This window comes from Tursiops truncatus, chromosome 6, assembly GCF_011762595.2.
Source record: "Tursiops truncatus isolate mTurTru1 chromosome 6, mTurTru1.mat.Y, whole genome shotgun sequence".
In the NCBI taxonomy this organism is placed as follows: Eukaryota; Metazoa; Chordata; class Mammalia; order Artiodactyla; family Delphinidae; genus Tursiops; species Tursiops truncatus.
The window spans coordinates 16,217,855-16,236,573 of record NC_047039.1 but is presented as its reverse complement, the minus strand read 5'-3'; the positions used below and the strand labels follow the sequence as shown (position 1 = coordinate 16,236,573).

General features: G+C 42.3%; 2 protein-coding genes across 3 annotated transcripts in view; both read left to right on the top strand.

The window, feature by feature from the left end:
• Positions 1 to 11,278, top strand: part of PIWIL2 (piwi like RNA-mediated gene silencing 2) — an 88,335-nt gene extending 77,057 nt beyond the window's left edge. The window contains exons 20-22 of the mRNA XM_019936239.3: positions 7,887 to 8,140; positions 8,590 to 8,697; positions 9,493 to 11,278. Coding sequence (XP_019791798.1) covers positions 7,887 to 8,140; positions 8,590 to 8,697; positions 9,493 to 9,649 — 519 coding nt within the window. The 3' untranslated portion in view covers positions 9,650 to 11,278. The remainder of the gene's footprint in view (positions 1 to 7,886; positions 8,141 to 8,589; positions 8,698 to 9,492) is intronic.
• Positions 11,279 to 17,921: 6,643 nt separating this feature from the next.
• SLC39A14 (solute carrier family 39 member 14) overlaps positions 17,922 to 18,719 on the top strand; it is a 47,938-nt gene continuing 47,140 nt past the window's right edge. For both annotated transcript variants that reach the window (XM_073805860.1, XM_033857704.2), the window contains exon 1: positions 17,922 to 18,078. The gene's annotated coding sequence lies outside the window, so the exon portion shown is untranslated. The remainder of the gene's footprint in view (positions 18,079 to 18,719) is intronic.

Genomic DNA, 18,719 nt, shown 5'->3' with positions numbered 1-18,719 from the left:
CCTAGTCAAAATCCCAGCAAGTTACTCTGCAGATATTTACAAACAGATTGTAAAGTTTAAATAGGTAAAAGACACAGGGTAACCAACACAGTACCTAAGAACCAAATCAGAGGACTTCTGTTACTCAAAGCATTACTATGAAGCTACAGTAATATAGATGGTATGGTATTGACAAAAAGAAAAATAGACATGTCAAGGTAACAGAATTGAGAGCCCAGAAGTAGACCTATACAAATAGATCCCAGTGATCTTTGATAAAAGATCATGGGCCACTTCAATGGAAAAGGAGAATCTTTTCAACAAGTGGTGCTGGAACAGCTGCCCATCCACATGCAAACAAACAAAACAAACAAAAACTATACCCAGATCATATACCTTTCACAAAAATTAACTCAAAATTATCACAAACTTATCTTTAAAATGCAAAAGTTTAAAAAGTATAGAAGATAACATAGAAAATCTTGGTGACCTTGGGTTTGGTGATGACTTTTTGATACCAAAGCACTATCCATGAAATAAAGAACTGATAAACAGGACTTAATTAAAATAAAAAAACAACTTCTGTGAAACTTCTGTGAGAGGCATTAAGAGAATGAAAAGAAGCTACAGACTGGGAGAAAATATTTGCAAAACATATCTGATAAAATACTGTTATCTGAAATATACAAAGAACTCTTAAAATCTCAATAAGAAAACAACCTAATTAAAAGATGGGCAAAAGACTTGAACAGACTTCTCACCAGTGAAGATATACAGATGGCAAATAAGCATATGAAAAGATACTCAGTATAACATTAGGGAATGGCAAATTAAAACAACAAGATACCACTACACATCTATTAGAATGGCCAAAACCTAAAACACTGACAACACCAAATGCTAGTGAGGATGGGGAGCAATGAGAACTCTCATCATTGTCTGAGGGAATGTGAAATGGTACAGCCACTTTGGAAGGCAGTTTGGTAGTTTCTTACAAAACTAAACATACTCTTACTATACGATTCAGCAGTCACAGTCCTTAGTATTTACCCAAATGAGGTGAAAACATATGTCCACACAAAAACCTGCACAAAGATTTTTATAGCAGCTTTATTTATAATTGCCCAAACTGGAAGCAACGAAGATGTTCTTCAGTAGATGAATGGACAAATAATCTATGGTACATCCAGACAATTAAATACTCAGCAGTAAACAGAAATGAGCTATCAAGGCATGGGAAGATATGGAGGAATCTTTTTTTTTTTTTTTTTGGTGGTACGCGGGCCTCTCACTGTTGTGGCCTCTCCCGTTGTGGAGCACAGGCTCCGGACGCGCAGGCTCAGCGGCCATGGCTCATGGGTCCAGCTGCTCCGCAGCACGTGGGATCTTCCCAGACCAGGGCACGAACCCGTGTCCCCTGCATTGGCAGGCGGACTCTCAACCACTGCGCCACCAGGGAAGCCCTGGAGGAATCTTAAATGCATATAACTTAAGTGGAAAAACCCAATCTGTAAAGGCTACATACTATATAATTCCAACTATAGGACATTCTGGGAAAGACACAAAACTACGGACACAGTAAAAAGATCAGTGATTGCCAGAGGTTTGGGAGGGTGAGGAAGGGAAGTATAAATAGGGAGCACAGGGGGTTTTTAGGGCTGTAAAAGTACTATAATGGTAGATAAATGACATGCATTTCTTAAAGCCTATAGAATGTAGAAGAGAGTGAATGCTAATATAAACTGTGGACTTCAGTTAATAGTAATGTATCAATATTTATCAGTTGTAACAAATGCACCACCCTAATGTAATATGGTAACAATAGGGGAAACCATGTGTATAGTTGGTGGGGAAGGTGTATACGGGAACTCTGTACCATGGCCTCAAGTTTTTTGTAAACTTAAAACTGGTCTGAAAAATAAAGTCTCTATTTAAAAGCATGCACACACAGTGAGATACCACCTCACACACACTAGGATGGCTAAAATAAAGAAGATAATAAGAGTGTTGTCAAGGATGTGGAGAAATTGGAACCTTCATACATTGCTGGTGGGACTGTAAAATGGTAGAGCTTCTTTGAAAAACAGTTTGGTATTTCGTCAGGATGTTAAACATAGGGTTACCATATGACCCAGCAATTCTACTCCTAGGTATAAACCAAGAGAATTGAAAACATATGTCCACACAAAACTTGTATATGAATGTTCATAGCAGTATTATTCATAATAGCCAAAACTGGAAAAAACCCATATAATCGATGAATGGACAAATGTGATATAGCCTGTAATGTAATATCATTTGGCAACATAAGGGAATGAAGGACTGATACAACATGGGTGAACTATGAAAACATTATGCTCAGTGAAATATTTAGTCACAGAAGACCACATATTACATGATTCTGTTTGTCCAAAATAGGCTAATCCAAAGAAACAGAAAGTATGTTAGTGTGTTCCAGGAGTTGGGGTTAGGGTGGGCGATGGGAAATGACTGCTAATGGGTATGAGATTACCTTTTGGGGTGATGAATATGTTCTAAAATTAGATAGTGGTGATGGTTGCAAAATTCGATAAATGTAAAACTTTTGACTTTTATACCTTAAAAGAGTGTCTTTTATGGTATAGCAAATTATATCTCAATAAAGCTGTGATTTAAAAAAAAGCACCACTCCCAAACATCCGTCTAGCTTACGTACCCTTGTGGAATCAGCAAAATCAACACATGCTGCCGGGGAAAAACAAGTTCAAAAGGCTGGCTTATTCCTCTGGGCCCCCATCCTTCCTCTGATACTGCCTTCAGGTAGATGTTTTTATATTTTGTCCAGCTTTTCCAGTTGTCCTCAGTGGCAGGGTTTCTTAGAAATCCTGGTCCACCACCTGAAGCCTTGTTGGCAAGCTTAATCTCATCTGTGTTTTTATTTTATTTTATTTTATTTTATTTATTTATTTATTTTGCGGTACGCGGGCCTCTCACCACGGCGGCCTCTCCCATTGCGGAGCACAGGCTCCGGATGCACAGGCCCAGTGGCCATGGCCCACGGGCCCAGCCGCTCCGCGGCACGTGGGATCCCTCCAGACCGGGGCACGAACCCGTGTCCCTTGCACCGGCAGGCGGACCCCCAACCACTGTGCCACCAGGGAAGCCCTGTGGTTTTATTTAATATCTGTATTTAGATTTATATTTCTGGTCCAGCAGATTTTCTGGTCTCAAATTTTCTGGTCTAAGGAAATCTTTACCTTCTTAAATATTATTGAGTTTTTTGTTTGTATAGGTATATATCAATAATTACCATATTAGAAGTTAAAACTGAGAACTTTTTAATGTTTTTTAATTTACTTTAAAAATAATAAGCTCAATATAGTTAATAACATAAATAACATTTATTTTATTTTTTATTTTAATTAGTTTATTTTTGGCTGCATTGGGTTTTCGATGCTGCGCGCGGGCTTTCTCTACTTGCGGCAAGTGGGGGCTACTCTTCGTTGTGGTGCGTGGGCTTCTCATTGCGGTGTGCGGGCTTCTCATTGTGGTGTGCGGGCTTCTCGTTGCAGTGTGTGGGCTTCTCGTTGCGGTGGCTTCTCTTGTTGCAGAACATGGGCTCTAGGCACACAGGCTTCAGTTGTTGTGGCACGTGAGCTCAGTAGTTGTGGCTCACGGGCTCTAGAGCGCAGGCTCAGTAGTTGTGGTGTACTGGCTTAGTTGCTCCGTGGCACGTGGGATCTTCCCGGACCAGGGCTCGAACCCATGTTCTCTGCATTGGCAGGCGGGTTCTTAACCACTGTGCCACCAGCGAAGTCCCATAAATAACATTTTAAATTAAAGATTACTTTCAAAATGTTCGGTGATGTTTTACATTTTGGCAAATGGCTTTAATGTTTGGGTTAGTAAAAGGCAAGTGAATATCCTACATTTAATTTATTGCAGTGTCACACATCATTTACTTTCTGGAAAATTCTACTGGATATTTATGAGCGAATTAGAGTGAAAATGGCAAGTAATGTAGTAGGAGTATTGTGAAATTAGTTTTGACTCTGTGCACTCTCTACAACATCTAAGGGGAAGAATTGGAGCCCAGAGCACCCATTGAGAATCACTCTGGCCCATACCCTTCATCTGAGCTCCTAGACCACATGTGAGTCTGAGTGCCAGTGTTGCCTTCCACTCATGTGTGAAAATCAAAACCAAGCTACATTCTTGACACTTGCCTTAGCTTTAGCTCTCATGATTAGTAACCACTTAATGTTGAGTTCATCTGTTATTTGGCCTGAGGGTTGAGAAGATTAAACTCAGCTGTAGTTAATTCAGCCCCTTTTGCTTTTCCTGTGGCTGTGGCTCTGGCTCTGGCTCTGACTTCATATTGCTGGACTGGTCTGACTAGTGTTCAACCCTGGAGACAGAAGGGAGTGGGCCACGGTATTGCCTTTGGAATCAAAAGCTTCAGGCAGCCAGTTTCCAATGTGTGAGAGTATAGGTTCTTTCTGCTTCTCAGTTCCACCTTCACTTCCCTTTTCTTAGCACAATTGGGAGGATCTTAGGGTGGAGAGTTATCTTGAGCAAGTGATTATTTGGGGACTCTTCCAGACCTCAGCCTGCCCTTTCTGCACCTGCCACTTCTAGTAGCTTGCCTGGCCTCTTCTTCCTTTTTTTCCCCCATTTTTTTAAATTGAGTAAAATACACATAACATAAAATTTACCATCTTAACCATTTTTAAGTATAACATTTCAGTGGTATTAAATACATTCAGAATGTTGGACAGTCATCATCATCATCCATCTCCATAACTCTTTTTTTATCTTGTAAAACTGGAGCTCTGTCCCCATAAAACTAATTCCCCATGCTGCCCTCCCCCTAGCCCGTTGCCACCACCCTTCTACTTCCTGTCTCTGATTTTGACTACCCTGAGTAGCTCATACACGTGGAATCATACTGTATTTGTCTTTTTGTGACTGGTTTATTTCACTTAGCATAATGTCTACAGAGTTGACCCATGTTGTAGTATTCAATACATTGCAGTGCTACCTGGAATCCTTTACCCGTCTTGCTGACTGAATTGTCTGCTAGTTCTTTCACTGAGGCATAATATTCACTTTTTCCTCTAGAGAACAAATGTCTTATACTTCTCTGTTCCCATAGCATTTTATTTATATTCTTTGTTATGTTATTTGTAATGTATTGAGAGTATTTACTTTGTGTCTGTCTCCCCAGTGTTAATTTGAGTTCCACTAATATTTGGAAGGTATCAAGATAATTTTTAAATTTTCTGAGGCTAGCACAGTGGCTCATATCTAGTGGTCATTAAGTGTTTGTTCAGTGAATGAATGGAATCACACATAAAAGAACATCTCAGACTTCCAGCAGATACTTATTTTCTACTTGATCCTCACCGTTGTATTCAGTGCTAGGGATAGTAAGCCAACAAGCACAGTCCTGCTTTCATTAATTTATTGTTTCATGTATTTACCCTAGTACTGAAGTGATTTAATAATGTATATTTAACGTTTATGTTTCAGTATTGTGATTTGTCTCATATTTTGACCCCCCTAGATCATAGTCTTATCATTTATGAAATGAAGAGAATGGACTAGATGACCTAGAGAAGTTACCATTGTTGACTGTTATTATTAGATTTGAAAGCTCCTTAATAACAGGAATCATGCCTTTCACTTCTACTGGAATCTTACATAGGGCCAAGTATAATGTCTCACACTCAGGAGTTGGTTAGCAGATTTTAAAGAAAGAGGTAATATCAGTGAATACTTCAGACGAATTTGATTCTATTTTTCACTCCATTGATCTTGTTAGATCCCTTCCCTGTGCTTCAGAATATCTGTATGTCCTTGATCTAGTTTGTTCTCAACTTTTGTTTGTAGCTTAAAAAAATTATATACGTATATACGCACACTTTATCCCTCTTAACCCTGAGAAGAAGAAAAGTAAGGTGCTTATTTACATCCATTTTTCAAGTGAGGAAGCTGAGTCTTCAGGAGCACAGCTGAGGAGCAGCACATTCAGACTCAGTCCCAGGTCCCCTGACCCCAGACCCAGTGTAATTCTTCTCTGCTTCCTCATCTGTGAAATCAGGTTTTCTTCCAGATCTAAGTGCCTGTGTTACCCACCCTTTTACACAATGTATCAGTTAGGGGTCTTTGGGAAGTCACAGAAACGTGCTAACTTTAGCAAAATGGGGATTAATTGGTAAGATCATGGAGAGTCTCAGAGGATTCGTGAGAAGGTTGAGCGTCAAGCTGGGAAATGGATAGGGTTCCAGAAGCAGAGACCTGAAGAAGCACCACCACAAAGGGAAAAACTCCAAGTGTTTCTTATTCTCTGTCGAAGAGTCAGAGTGAGGGAGGAGTGTTCTTCTGGGGCAGTTTTGTTCCCCCAGTGGGCAGCCTAGAGACATTTTTGGTTATAACTTGAGAGAGATTGCTACTGGCATCTAGTGGGTAGAGGCCAGGAATGCTGCTAAACATCCTCTAGTGTCAGCCCCCAGTAAAAGGAATTCACTGGCCCTACATGTCAGTAGTGTTGAGGTTGAGAAACCCTGGATTAGGGGAAGGTACCTTGATTAATAATCGCACGAATTCCAATGTACCCTGTTGGAGGCAGGAGGACACTTAAAATGCTCTTACCAAAAAGAGGTGGAATAGATGCTAGACAGCCAAAAACAACATAAAAACAAAAAAGTACGACTGGGGCAATAATTCCAATCTTGGAATGTGAAGATGAATCACATGTTTGTAAATACAGTACTTGCGGGGTCTCAGAAAAAAGAGACATTTATAAAATATTTGAATTTTAAACTTAAACTCCAAAAAGATGCTAGGTGATTATTTATTATTAAAAAGGGTTCTTTGAAATGAAACTTAAATTTTCATGTAGAGTAACCTATAAAGAATATGTAGTATAAGCCTATCTAATTCAATGATAAATTAGGGTTTTGAGGGGAATTGTGAACAAAAACCTAGGATGAACCAAAATCAGAATCAAACTGTCACTAACTGAATTAAACCAAAGCACTTTATTTATTTATGTATTTCTTTGGCCATGCCACATGGCATGTGGGATCTTAGTTCACCAACCAGGGATCGAACCCGTGCCCCCTGCAGTGGAAGCATGGAGTCCTAACCACTGGACTGCCAGGGAAGTCCCTAAACCAAAGCACTTTAAAGAAAACTTATAGTTTAAAATGAAACAGCTTATTTTTTAAAATTATTGAAGTCACATACAACTAGAACATAATTATATTCTCTAAATGGGAAAAAATTATTTTTCAAAACTGATTCAAGCCAGCATTTAATTTGATTTGGATCCATGGACAGTTTACCAGGACTGAAGTTTACTTAGTTATATTAAGAATATTTAAAAAAAAAAAAAGAATGTTTCACACTATACCTGATGGTAGGATAATATTTAGTAAAGGATCCCCTTTCATTTGTCAGCAACTTTGGATGTTGCTGATACACAGAAACGTGAGGATGGTGGATCTGTGGGATGTGCAGTTGTATGTTAGAATTTCTACAGCAGTTCACCTTGTTTTTTGCCTAGACAGGTAATTAGTGTTAAATCCAAGTAGTAGGAAGATTGATTCAGCCCATAATTTTCCTTCCTTTTAACTTCTTTTCACACCGTTTCAGTGTAAGCCGTATATATGTGACTCAGAGCCTGCTTATTTGGTTTCATATTTTATAACACCTTTGGTGTACCAGACCGGTTTTACTACCCTGAGGAAGTCTAGAAATGACTAGAAGCTGCTTCTCCCTGCCCTTCCAACATGATGGCTTTGGGTCCAGCTGTGAAAGGGACCTACTCCGTGTCTCCAGGTTGTTCACTGAGTGAGCCTTTCTCTGTCTGTGGTCATTAGCCCCAGGGCCACACAGTTCACCTCAGCAGGGTGTTGTTTCAGGTGAACCACTGTCTCCCAGAGAAGATTGTGGTGTACCGTGATGGAGTGTCTGATGGCCAACTAAAGACAGTTGCCAGCTATGAGATTCCTCAGCTACAGAAGTGTTTTGAAGCTTTTGAGAATTATCATCCCAAGATGGTGGTATTTGTAGTTCAGAAGAAAATCAGCACCAGTGTGTACCTGTCTGCTACCGAGCACTTTATGACTCCCTCCCCCGGGACTGTGGTAGATCATACAATAACAAGCTGTGAGTGGTAAGTGGGCGAGACACAGTATTTCAACAAGAATAGGTTGGAGAAGTTGTCTGTTCCCTGGGTATTGGAATGGGGAGGTTGCCTAGAGAGATGTGGAATGGGATCAGAGATTTTACTGTTAAAAAGTAAAATTTTAAAAACTATTTAAAAACACACAAACCAACAATGAAGCTTTTCCCTCTTAAGTATATAATATTGAACATACAGTCTTTTCCTAAGACTATGCATGCTTAACCTTCTGCACACAGATGTCATTTCTACCACCATTCTTAAATAGCCTGTTGAGTCAGGAGACCTGAATTCTCAGCCTAGTTTGGTCCTTGTATGTCCTTGATCCAGTCATTTGACCTCTCTGAGCCTTAGGTGAAGGAGCTAGAATGAGCTCCAAGATCTTTTCCAGCTCTGGCCAAATCCAACTATACCATTACTTTGTACTTTTTCCTTTCTAGGGTGGACTTCTACCTTCTTGCCCATCATGTACGACAGGGTTGTGGCATTCCTACCCATTATGTTTGTGTTCTCAACACTGCACACCTGAGCCCTGATCATATGCAGAGGTGAGCTGACCAGTAACCTACTCCTCACTTGTAAATAATTCAGGCCAGGGAGCTAAGGCTAAGACCTGGAATTTTAAAACCACTGAATTAGACAAACTGGATCACTGGTTTTTGGCTTAATAATTTTCTGATTCTCTTTGGAAGCATTTTGAATTTATCTTTTGAAGTTGGATTTCCTAATACTCATTTTCTCTTATATAATCAGAAAAGACAAATACTGCCCACTGCCAGGAATATTTACCCCTTGAGTTTCTTCTTGCCTTTCATGATAATGGTATCTTTTTGAGGTGCGACTGATAATCCTTGTTGTACACTAAAATTACTTGGAGACCTTTCAAAAAATACACCCAGGCTTCACGAACTCCAAGCATTCTGAGGCATTCGCATTTTTAAAAACTGATTCTAATGATTATGACACACAGCCAGGTTTGAGATGCGTTGCTCTTGCGCTCAGATTATATAAATACTTTGCTGGGGTACTTACCTTTCTGCAGCTTTTTCTTGAGGCAGAAAACAAAAACAAAAACAAAAACATGTTCTCCTTACTGTTTTCCTTGTTTTGATATAAAAAGAGGAGAACCTAAAGTGGGAATTTCCCCATGCCCTCTTGACTTACAAATAGTGGAAATAGATACAATTCCACTTAAAAATAATGATTCCCAAAAGTTGCATCATCTATTCCTCAGTCCCCCAGTTTGCTGGTAAGTATGCTGTGTCACACACCCAGAAGTACATAATGTGCTCCAAATTGAAGATGAAAAGTGAAAAGGATCATGTTTTCTTCTTGGCCTACAGGTTGACTTTCAAACTGTGCCACATGTACTGGAATTGGCCTGGTACCATTAGAGTTCCAGCTCCTTGCAAGTATGCCCACAGGCTAGCTTTCCTGTCAGGACAAATCTTGCATCATGAACCAGCCATCCAGCTGTGTGAGAACCTGTTCTTCCTGTGACTGAACAATCAGGACATGGGCTGGTCAGAGCAATCAGACTTCTGAACTCAGCTGTGAACTCAGCTGTGCAGGATTAACAGTGACTGAAAGGGGTTTTGTGTTGGTGTTTTCCTTTTCACCAACCCAGTAGAATAAGATATCTTTTTTTTCTTTTCTCTTTTAAACCTGATACCACCAAGAAGCAGTTTCCACCCTAAGGATCAGCTAGAAATTGTCTCGTTGCCTTTGTAGAGCACATGGGGGTAGTCTGCTACTGCGTAGATGGGGTGGGTGAAGACAGGGGACCCTTCAGGAGCCTCCAAAGCCAACTTGAGCTGTAGAAACCCGCAGAAGCAGCGATTGCACTTACAAACTCTGTTTACTAATAAGCAGTTCCCATTTCTGGTGCCAGAGGTGATAATGAATGAAGTCTTTGCAAGTTTCTTAAAGTAGAGAGCTACTTTATTTGGGCAACTGGGAAAGGTAAGAAGGCAAGGTTTTTCAAGATATGCCTATTGCTGGAAAATGTGAAAGGCATGTAGTAAAACCAGCTGGTGGGATAGTCAGGCCCTTGCTGACCTAATCTTCTCTAGGGATTGAGTTAATGACACGTGACTTGAGCTGGCTTTGAAAGAGGCGTTTAGCTATTCCTTGGCCTCCTATGAGAGGCCAAATGCAGTTTTTTCTGTATATTTCAGTTGCTTTATAGCATGCCATGTTGATTTCTTCCTCCCTCCCTCCTGGCCACATATACACACACTCAGGCACGAAGACAGCTTTGCTTCTTGTTACTGACCTTTAGTAAGTTTCAGTTTTTTTTAAATTAAGCATCAGAACCTGTGAAATTCAGCAGCTTGGAAGGTTCATGAGGGGGCATGAGCTTTTCTCGACCCTTTCTCCCCAGTGTGTCACCTTCTTTTCTGTTGATACGTTTGCAAATTGAATCACTCATTTCCCTTGCTCAATACCCTCTTCCCGGCTGTTGGCTCATTTTGTTAGGAGTTTTTCTGAATCCATGTTACGATTTCTAGAAGTTGGTTTTGGGAAACATGACACTCCTTCCAAAGTCCAGATGTTTCAGTTTAGAAAGTTGTCACTGTGTCTGTGGGTTTCAGTGTTTTGGGGAAGCACTGTTTTTGTGTGTTTATTTTTCCCCGTTTAAAAATTTCCAGTCCCTTCAGGGCTAATTCAGTCATACCTTGCTTTACCTGGGTTTTAAAAGACAGTTACATTTAATCTTTTCAAATTTGTATTTATTTATTTTTTGGTATGATGGCAGGGAGGGGACGAAGCAGAAATCCCTATTTTATATGACAGTGTGTGAGAAGAGAAACTTCAGCTTAGAAATCTTTAGAAGAAGAAAACTGAGCAGGCGTTGCGTTGGCAGAGGGGGAGCGGCTCTGGGTGTCAGTGGTCTTAAGTGCACTTCGGTTCCGTTTGGAGTGAGGGCCAGCAGAAGGCTGAGACCTGGGATTTAAACACCATGGAATCAGACACATTGGATCACTGGTTTTTGGCCTAACAGTCTCTGATTCTCTTTGGAAGCATTTTGAATTTGTCTTTTGAAGTTAGATTTCCTAATACTCGTTTTCTCTTATATAATCAGAAAAGACAAATACTTGAATATAATACAAAAATTTCACTTTTTATGCCTGGTTTTCTTGTCTTGTTATTTCAGTCTTAATGTGAAATGACTGAGTCATGGGGTAGGAAATAAATAAAAACAAATTTGTATAAATGTGTAGTTGTGTTTGAAATAATGTCATTGACATACGATATTGATATAGTTCTTTTCCTTTGTAGAGCTGTAACACTTGTTAAAATTACTAATTTGTTACTAGGCATGCTGGACGCAGCTCCAGTATTAGTACCCAGGTAATTTCACTGAGATCTGGCAGTAAGATTTCTTGGAAAAGAGTCTAACAGTCTTACTTCTGGGACAAATGAGGCAACTGTGTGTGTGTGTGTGTGTGTGTGTGTTGTCTTGTTTTCAAAAATCTCTTTTCCCATCAGACAATTTCCATTAGCCTAAGTGAGAGCCAGCTCCTAAGGGTGACCCTCCCTTCTCACCTTTTCCTAATGCTTGCCCTTCTTTGCATGTACTTCATGGTGTGTCTGTAACCTTTAAAAATACCTTCCCAAAGCACCCTGGCTGCTTGCCTCACCACTACGTCCTTTTCTATTTATTTAGAAACTCCATCTTAAATGATGCAGTGCTTCTTGAACTCATTCTAGAAAGAATCCAATTTCTTCTTTATTAATTTTTTAAAATTAAAAAAAATAAATTTCTTTTTTAAAAAAATTTATTGACTGATTTATTGGCTGCATTGGGTCTTTGTTGCTGCACAGGCTTTCTCTAGTTGGCGGCGAGCGGGGGCTACTCTTCGTTGTGGTGCGTGGGCTTCTCGTTGCGGTGGCTTCTCTTGTTGTGGAGCACAGGCTCTAGGTGTGCGGGCTTCGGTGGTTGTGGCTTGCGGGCTCTAGAGCACAGGCTCAGTAGTTGTGGCGCACGGACTTAGTTGCTCTGTGGCTTGTGGGATCTTCCCAGACCAGGGCTCGAACATCATATGTTGATGCTCAACATCATATGTCATTAGAGAATTACACATTAAAATGAGATACCACTGCACACCTATTAGAATGGCCAAAATCCAAAATACTGACACCACCAAATGCTGGTGAGGATGTGGAACAACATGAACTCATCATTGCCTGAGGGAATGCGAAATAGTATAGCCGCTTTGGAAGAAACTTTGGTAGTTTCTTACAAAACTAAACATATTTTTATCATATGATCAAGCAGTCACACTGCTTGGTATTTGCCCAAATGAGTTTACAACTTTTGTCCACACAGAAACCTGCACATGAATGTTTAAAGCAGCTTTATCCATAATTGCCAAACTTGTAAGCAACCAAGATGTCCATTAGTAGGTGAATAAACTATGGTACGACAAGGCAATGGAATATTATTCAGTGCTAAAAAGCAATGAGCTATCAAGCTACTGGAAAGACCTGCAGGAAACTTAAATGCATATTACTGAGTGAAAGAAGCCAATCTGAAAAGGTTACATACTGGATGATTCCAACTATATAACATTCTGGAAAAGGCAAAAACTATAGAGACAGTTAAAGGGTCAGGGGTTAGGGGAGAGGAGGGATGAATGGGCAGAGCACAGAGGATTTGTAGGGCAAGGAAACTATTCTGTATGATATTGTATTGGTGGATACATGTTATTATATATTTGTGTAAACCCATAGACTGTGAAACACTAAGCATGAACCCTGATGTAAACTGGGACTTTAGGTGATTATGATAAGTTGATGTAGGTTCACTAATTGTAACACATGTACCATTCTTGTGGGGGATGTTGATAATGGGGGAGGCTGTATGTATATGGGAAATCTTTACCCTCTGCAAACTGTGCTGTGAACCTAAAGCTATTCTAAAAGATACATACATATTTTTAAGAATGAGTAAGTGTGGGTGTTCCTTGCCGGTCTAGAGGTTAGGATTTGGCGCTTTCACTGCCGTGGCTGGGGTTCAATCCCTGGATCCCTAGTTAGGGAAATGAGAATCCCCCAAGCTGCACGGCACACAAAAAAAGAAAAAGAATGAGTACGGGAGACTTCTGGCAACACGGCAGACTTGAGCTGACCATACTGACGAAGGTTGGCCGAAATAGGAAAAAAAAATTTTTTTTATGTTAAGTAGCTGGATTTTCAGGAAATGGAACGAGGGAAGAGAGGAAGATGTGGGGGAAGGAGGAAGGAGGGAAAATATTGAGGAACAAGAAAGAAAGGGAAGCCAGAGTGGTTATAGTTGATGCCAACACGGCATCCCAGGGTTATGGACAAAATGCAGGGACAGGAGCACTGAGCTTTTTCATTTCAGATAAGGATAGAAGATGCAGCCTTAGACCTTATGAGGTGCAGGATTGCTGGGGTGAATTCTCCTAGATGAAGAGAGCTGGAGCCTGGAAGGGGAGTAGAGTAGAAGGTCCGTGCCAACCATCCATCCTGGGGCAGCAGCAAGAAAGTTAGACGAAAGGCATTTCTGAGAAATCCCCAAGCTTGGGCCACAGACAGGTGTGTGCAGCCTGAATTCATATTAGCATGTGGAAGGACCACATGCTGACAAATTACCATGAAGATTGGCCCAGACTGGTGAGAGCCCAGAGCCCTGGAGAAACAAATAATCAACTGGATTGCAGCACACACAGGTATAAATGGGAACTATGAAAAAGAAGATATAGGAGAGAATGAGAAGGTCTAATAGGAGTTCCTGCAGGTTAAAATAGAATAAGCCACACGATTATGGACAATATAAAGATAGAGTTTTCCAGAATGAGAGACAAATATGAATACCTGAAGAAACTCATTGAGGATAAAGAAAAGAACAACCACTCCTAGATGTACTGTAGTGAAACTACAGAACACCAAAGACAGAATCTTAAAAACAACCAGAGAGATTGCTTATAAAAGAAGTTAGACTGGCAGCAGACTTGTTACCAACCACAACAGATGCTGAAGACAAAAGGAATAATAACTTAAAAATGCAAAGTCAACTTGGAATTCTGTTCCCATCTAAACATTCATTCAAAGATGAGGACTGGGGCTTCCCTGGTGGCACAGTGGTTAAGAATCCGCCTGCCGATGCAGGGGACATGGGTTCGAGCCCTGGTCTGGGAAGATCCCACATGCTGCGGAGCAACTAAGCCCGTGCACCACAACTACTGAGCCCACGTGCCACGACTACTGAAGCCCGCCTGCCACAACTACTGAAGCCTGTGCGCCTAGAGCCCGTGCTCCGCAATTAAGAGAAGCCACTGCAGTGAGAAGCCCGCGCACCACAACAAAGAGTAGCCCCCCGCTTGCCTCAACTAGAGAAAGCCCGCGGGCAGCAATGAAGACCCAATGCGGCCATAAATAAATAAATAAATAAAAAGATGACCAAAATAACAATATTTTCTAATAAAGATCAGAGCAGAAATTAATGAGATAGAGAATAGAAAAATAATACAGAAAATCAACAAAACCAAAAGTTGGTTCCTTAGATTAACAGAATTGGCAAGCCTTTAGCTGGACTGGCCAGGGGAAAAAAAACCTTACAGAAATTAAAAGGATTATAAAGGAATACTATGAACAATTAAATACCAACAAATTAGGTGTCTTAGATGAAATGAACAAATTCCTATAGATAACTTGCTACTGAACCAAGTGTTATTTTTCCCAGTTATCTTTTTTTGCCCACTGAAACCCTCGGATGATAACAGAAATGACGAATGTGGCTTCTAAAGATGTTTTCTTTTGTCTGACAGAGTGTGGGGTCCTAGTCCTCTGACATGATTTTGGGTGAACTAGAACCTTCACATTCCGTCTGATCCTCTTGAATTCGTTAAGACATGCCAAAACAGAGAAAACTCATTTTTCCCCTTAAAGTGTCTTAGAAACCTCGCCATTGGTTTCTCCAGTCTCTCTAGAGCTCGCCTGATAGCTGGGGGGTGGAAGGGGGATCTTTGCCCCACCCTGCTGATCAAATTGTCTACCTTTCAACACACCACAGAGCGGGGTTTGATTTCAAGTCCCCAGTCCCACTTTGTACACTGTCTGGGCCAGGGTCTCATTTCCCTGGCTTCTTTCTCAAGGCTGTTCCACTAACTTCGGTTACAAGAAATCTGTCTGCATATCTTTTGAAAAGGCAGGCGGCTGTGGCATCTTGTCAGAAGAGAAATAGCAGTCATGAAAATGTCAGATTTTTATGTTTACTTCCTTAAATATTGCCCAACATCAAACTTTTAGTGAGCTGACCTGTTCAGTCATCCAGCTAATATTTTATTGAGCATCTGTTATGTGCAAGATGTTATGTTAGGGGATGCAGGTATATACAGAAATCTTTGGTAAGCAAGACAGATTAAGGTCCAATAAAGAGGTTAGAGATGGAAATGAAATAATTTTTAAGTGGAAAAGCAAGTACATAAACCATATAAAATGTTTTAATTCTGTGAATCATGATCCAATGAAATCAATTTAGTGGGTTTGCTGTCACTGTTTAAAAATTGAAACAATATAAAATATCAGAACGTTGACTATACTAAGGAAGTTTTGTAAGATTTTTGTTCGCTATGTTGTTATTTGTACTGGAGATGCAGTGTAAAATATTTTTTACTGTTGGTTACAGTAAAAAGAGTTTGAAAAGGTAGGTCGAATATGCTTCAGGACAATCAAGAATCTTTCTGAAGGGAGGTGGCTTTGAAGAGTTAGAATTTTAACAAGTGGAAATGGGGAAATAAGAGGAAAAAGGGCTATATTAGGTAGAGAGAAAGATAGAATTGGGGCTCCAAACCTGGCACTAGGCAGGAAAGACTGCGGGACAAGGCAGGACTTTGGGTATCCCTAAAGAATTTTGTGTGGGGGTGGTTATGGAGAGTTAAGACCTTTTGATTTTTAGCTGTGTTAATAATTAATTGAATTCCCTAATGGATTACTGATAGCTTATCAGCTCTGGTGGACTTTGGCAGCTCTACCCCTTTCTGGTTGCAAACAAGTGAGAATGCTGTGATAGGGCCTGTGGTGGGGTGTCTTGTCCTGCCTCCCCTCCCGTTTCTCTGAAGGTACCTTCCCCCCTGTTTGTAGTATTGACACATTGCCTGGAAGAGCCTTTGGGATTGCTTTTAGACCTCAGTTTTTTAAGAAGAGTTTAACACCTCTTTGTAATATGTATTTATGGGCTTCAAACTTTTCAGAGCTCCGTGTGTTAGAAGCATGCTTGTTTTACTTAATCAATGGGTGAGTTTCTCATTCCTTTTCCAGAACTTCAAGAAAAGGAATGCATGGTATAGACTGGTCCATTTCTGACAGCCCATTGGATTTGGGGTTGAGAGTCCCAAATGAATGACATAATGTCTGAAAAATACTCGAGTTTAACCAAGAAAGACAAATATAAAGGGTTATTACAAAGATGAAGGGGCTCTGAGGGAGATTCTGCAAGAGATACAATTACTTTGAAATCTCTTGGAAAATGAGAGGAATATCACCCCACCTCTTACTCAATTGGAGCACTGTAATTGCAGGGTGAGGATAATTAAATTTTAGAAAAACCCACGGCCCAGCTAGTCTCTTCAAGAGTGGCATAAACAGTCTGGCCTGCTCTGGCTTTGCTTCAGTGCTTTCTCTCTTTTTCCCTCTCCACCTTCCTCCTAAGGAGGAACAGGCTGCCACCGAGGCCTGGATTCTTCCTGCCACCCACTCCAGGGATTGTCTGCTTTCCTTTCATCACAAGCACTGCCATCATGGGCCTTCCTTTCCCCAGGACTTGCAGAGTGGGATGTGGTCCCCCTTCCCTGTGCAAATACAGAGGCACTTAGTGTCGGCTGAGCACCAGTCATTGAGCTGGAACAGGGACTTGGGTACTAACAGGCTACAATTCTGCTTAGAAAGCCCTTCCTTTGGGTCCCATAGACCGAGGTGGCAGCTGGCTTAGCTGCAGAGGAAACAATCATGACGTCCAGCAGAACAGAACAATGGGAATTTAATGGGTGGCTTATTTTCTCAAGAAATTTGCATTTCCGAGGCTTGATATCCATCTCAATAGAACTACTCCACATCAGAAAAGACTCCTAAGACACTCCTCACACAAAAATTAACATTTCTCCCAGCTTTCGGTTAAGCAATATGTGGTGCGACATCCAATTCGAAAGTGAGTATAATATGGCTTATTTAGAACTTGAACAGGAATTTTTTGTTCTTTCGTCTGGTGGGAAAATGCAGAAAAAAACATTATCTATGGGTACGTCCCCTCCCAGGGAGTATTTCAGAATCGAGCTTTTTACATTAATCAGAAGTGTTCAGATGTATATATATATATATATACACACACACACACACACACACACACATACATATTAGATGGGTAGCAGTGTTACTCCGAGGAGATGGAGGCCGGGTTGTGAGAACTTCCCACGTAAGGAGAGAAAGGTCTTAATGGGAGGTTTCCAGCGGAAGGAGGAGCCTGTGGGATGGAATTCGCGGCAGGGTTACGAGATGAAGCTAGGCTCTCGGCGGGCTAGGCGCAGAAGTGCGCTGGCTCGCCCCGCAAGCCTGGGCAAGCCAAGCGCTGGTCGGGTCTAGCGGGCGGCTGGCAGTCAGCTCACACACGTAGCCCTACAGCCAGCCAGGGCCCCACGTGGCAGGCCCTGGGGAGAGTGGGGTGGGGCGGGGGCGGGGCGGGGCGAGAGCGGGGGCGGGCCCGGCCGTGACGCGCAGGGTATATAGCGGGGCATGCGCGCCGCGCGGGGGAAGGACGCAGGCCTGGGGGAGAGGGCAGGCGGGCTCCCTGCGCGGGCGCGCCGACCTAGCTGCGCTGGTGCTGCTGCTGCTGCTGCTGCTTCGGGCCGCCCGAGGGCCTGGTTTGTGAGGGTGCGCCGGGCCAGGTGGCGTCCGCCCAGCTTCAGGTGAGGTGGGGAGGGCGTGCGGGAGGGGCGGCTCCGTGCCCCGGGGATAGGGCATCGCGCGCGGGAGCAGTGCGCCTCCGGGGCTCGGGGTCACCGGGTGGGGGTGGGGGCACGGCTGCGCAGAGGACCCCGAGGCCGGCAGCGGTTTCGGGAGTCGCTCCGGCGCACCCGCATGCGGACCGGGACGCTGGATGGAGGCGACACCTGGCTACCTGGCCGCGGTGCCACGACGAGGGTTACTTGGTGGCGAGGCAAGAAAAGGCGCAGCCACGGTCCCTTTGGCTGAAGAGCGCGGGATGTGGGAGCCGGAGCAGGATGTCGATAGCCGCACTAAAAGACTGAGAGGTTTCCTGGAGCCCATAAACTCGGGCTCAGAAAAATCAGAGTAGATGGGCAAATCTGGTGGGCAGCGCACGGGGCGGCTCTGATGGTGCACTGGTGTCTGGACTTTGCTTTTCAGGAACTGAGTCCCTCACCCCACCCTGGCCAGACCGCCTCCCAGCTGGAGATAAATGACCCGTATCTTCCGGCCGGCCCGGAGCAGGAGCTGGAGGATGGCAAAGGAGGGACTAACTAAACTCCGACCTGGCTTATCCCGTGGGCATGGCTTTTTAGCTATTTTTGGTCCCCACCGACCGGGT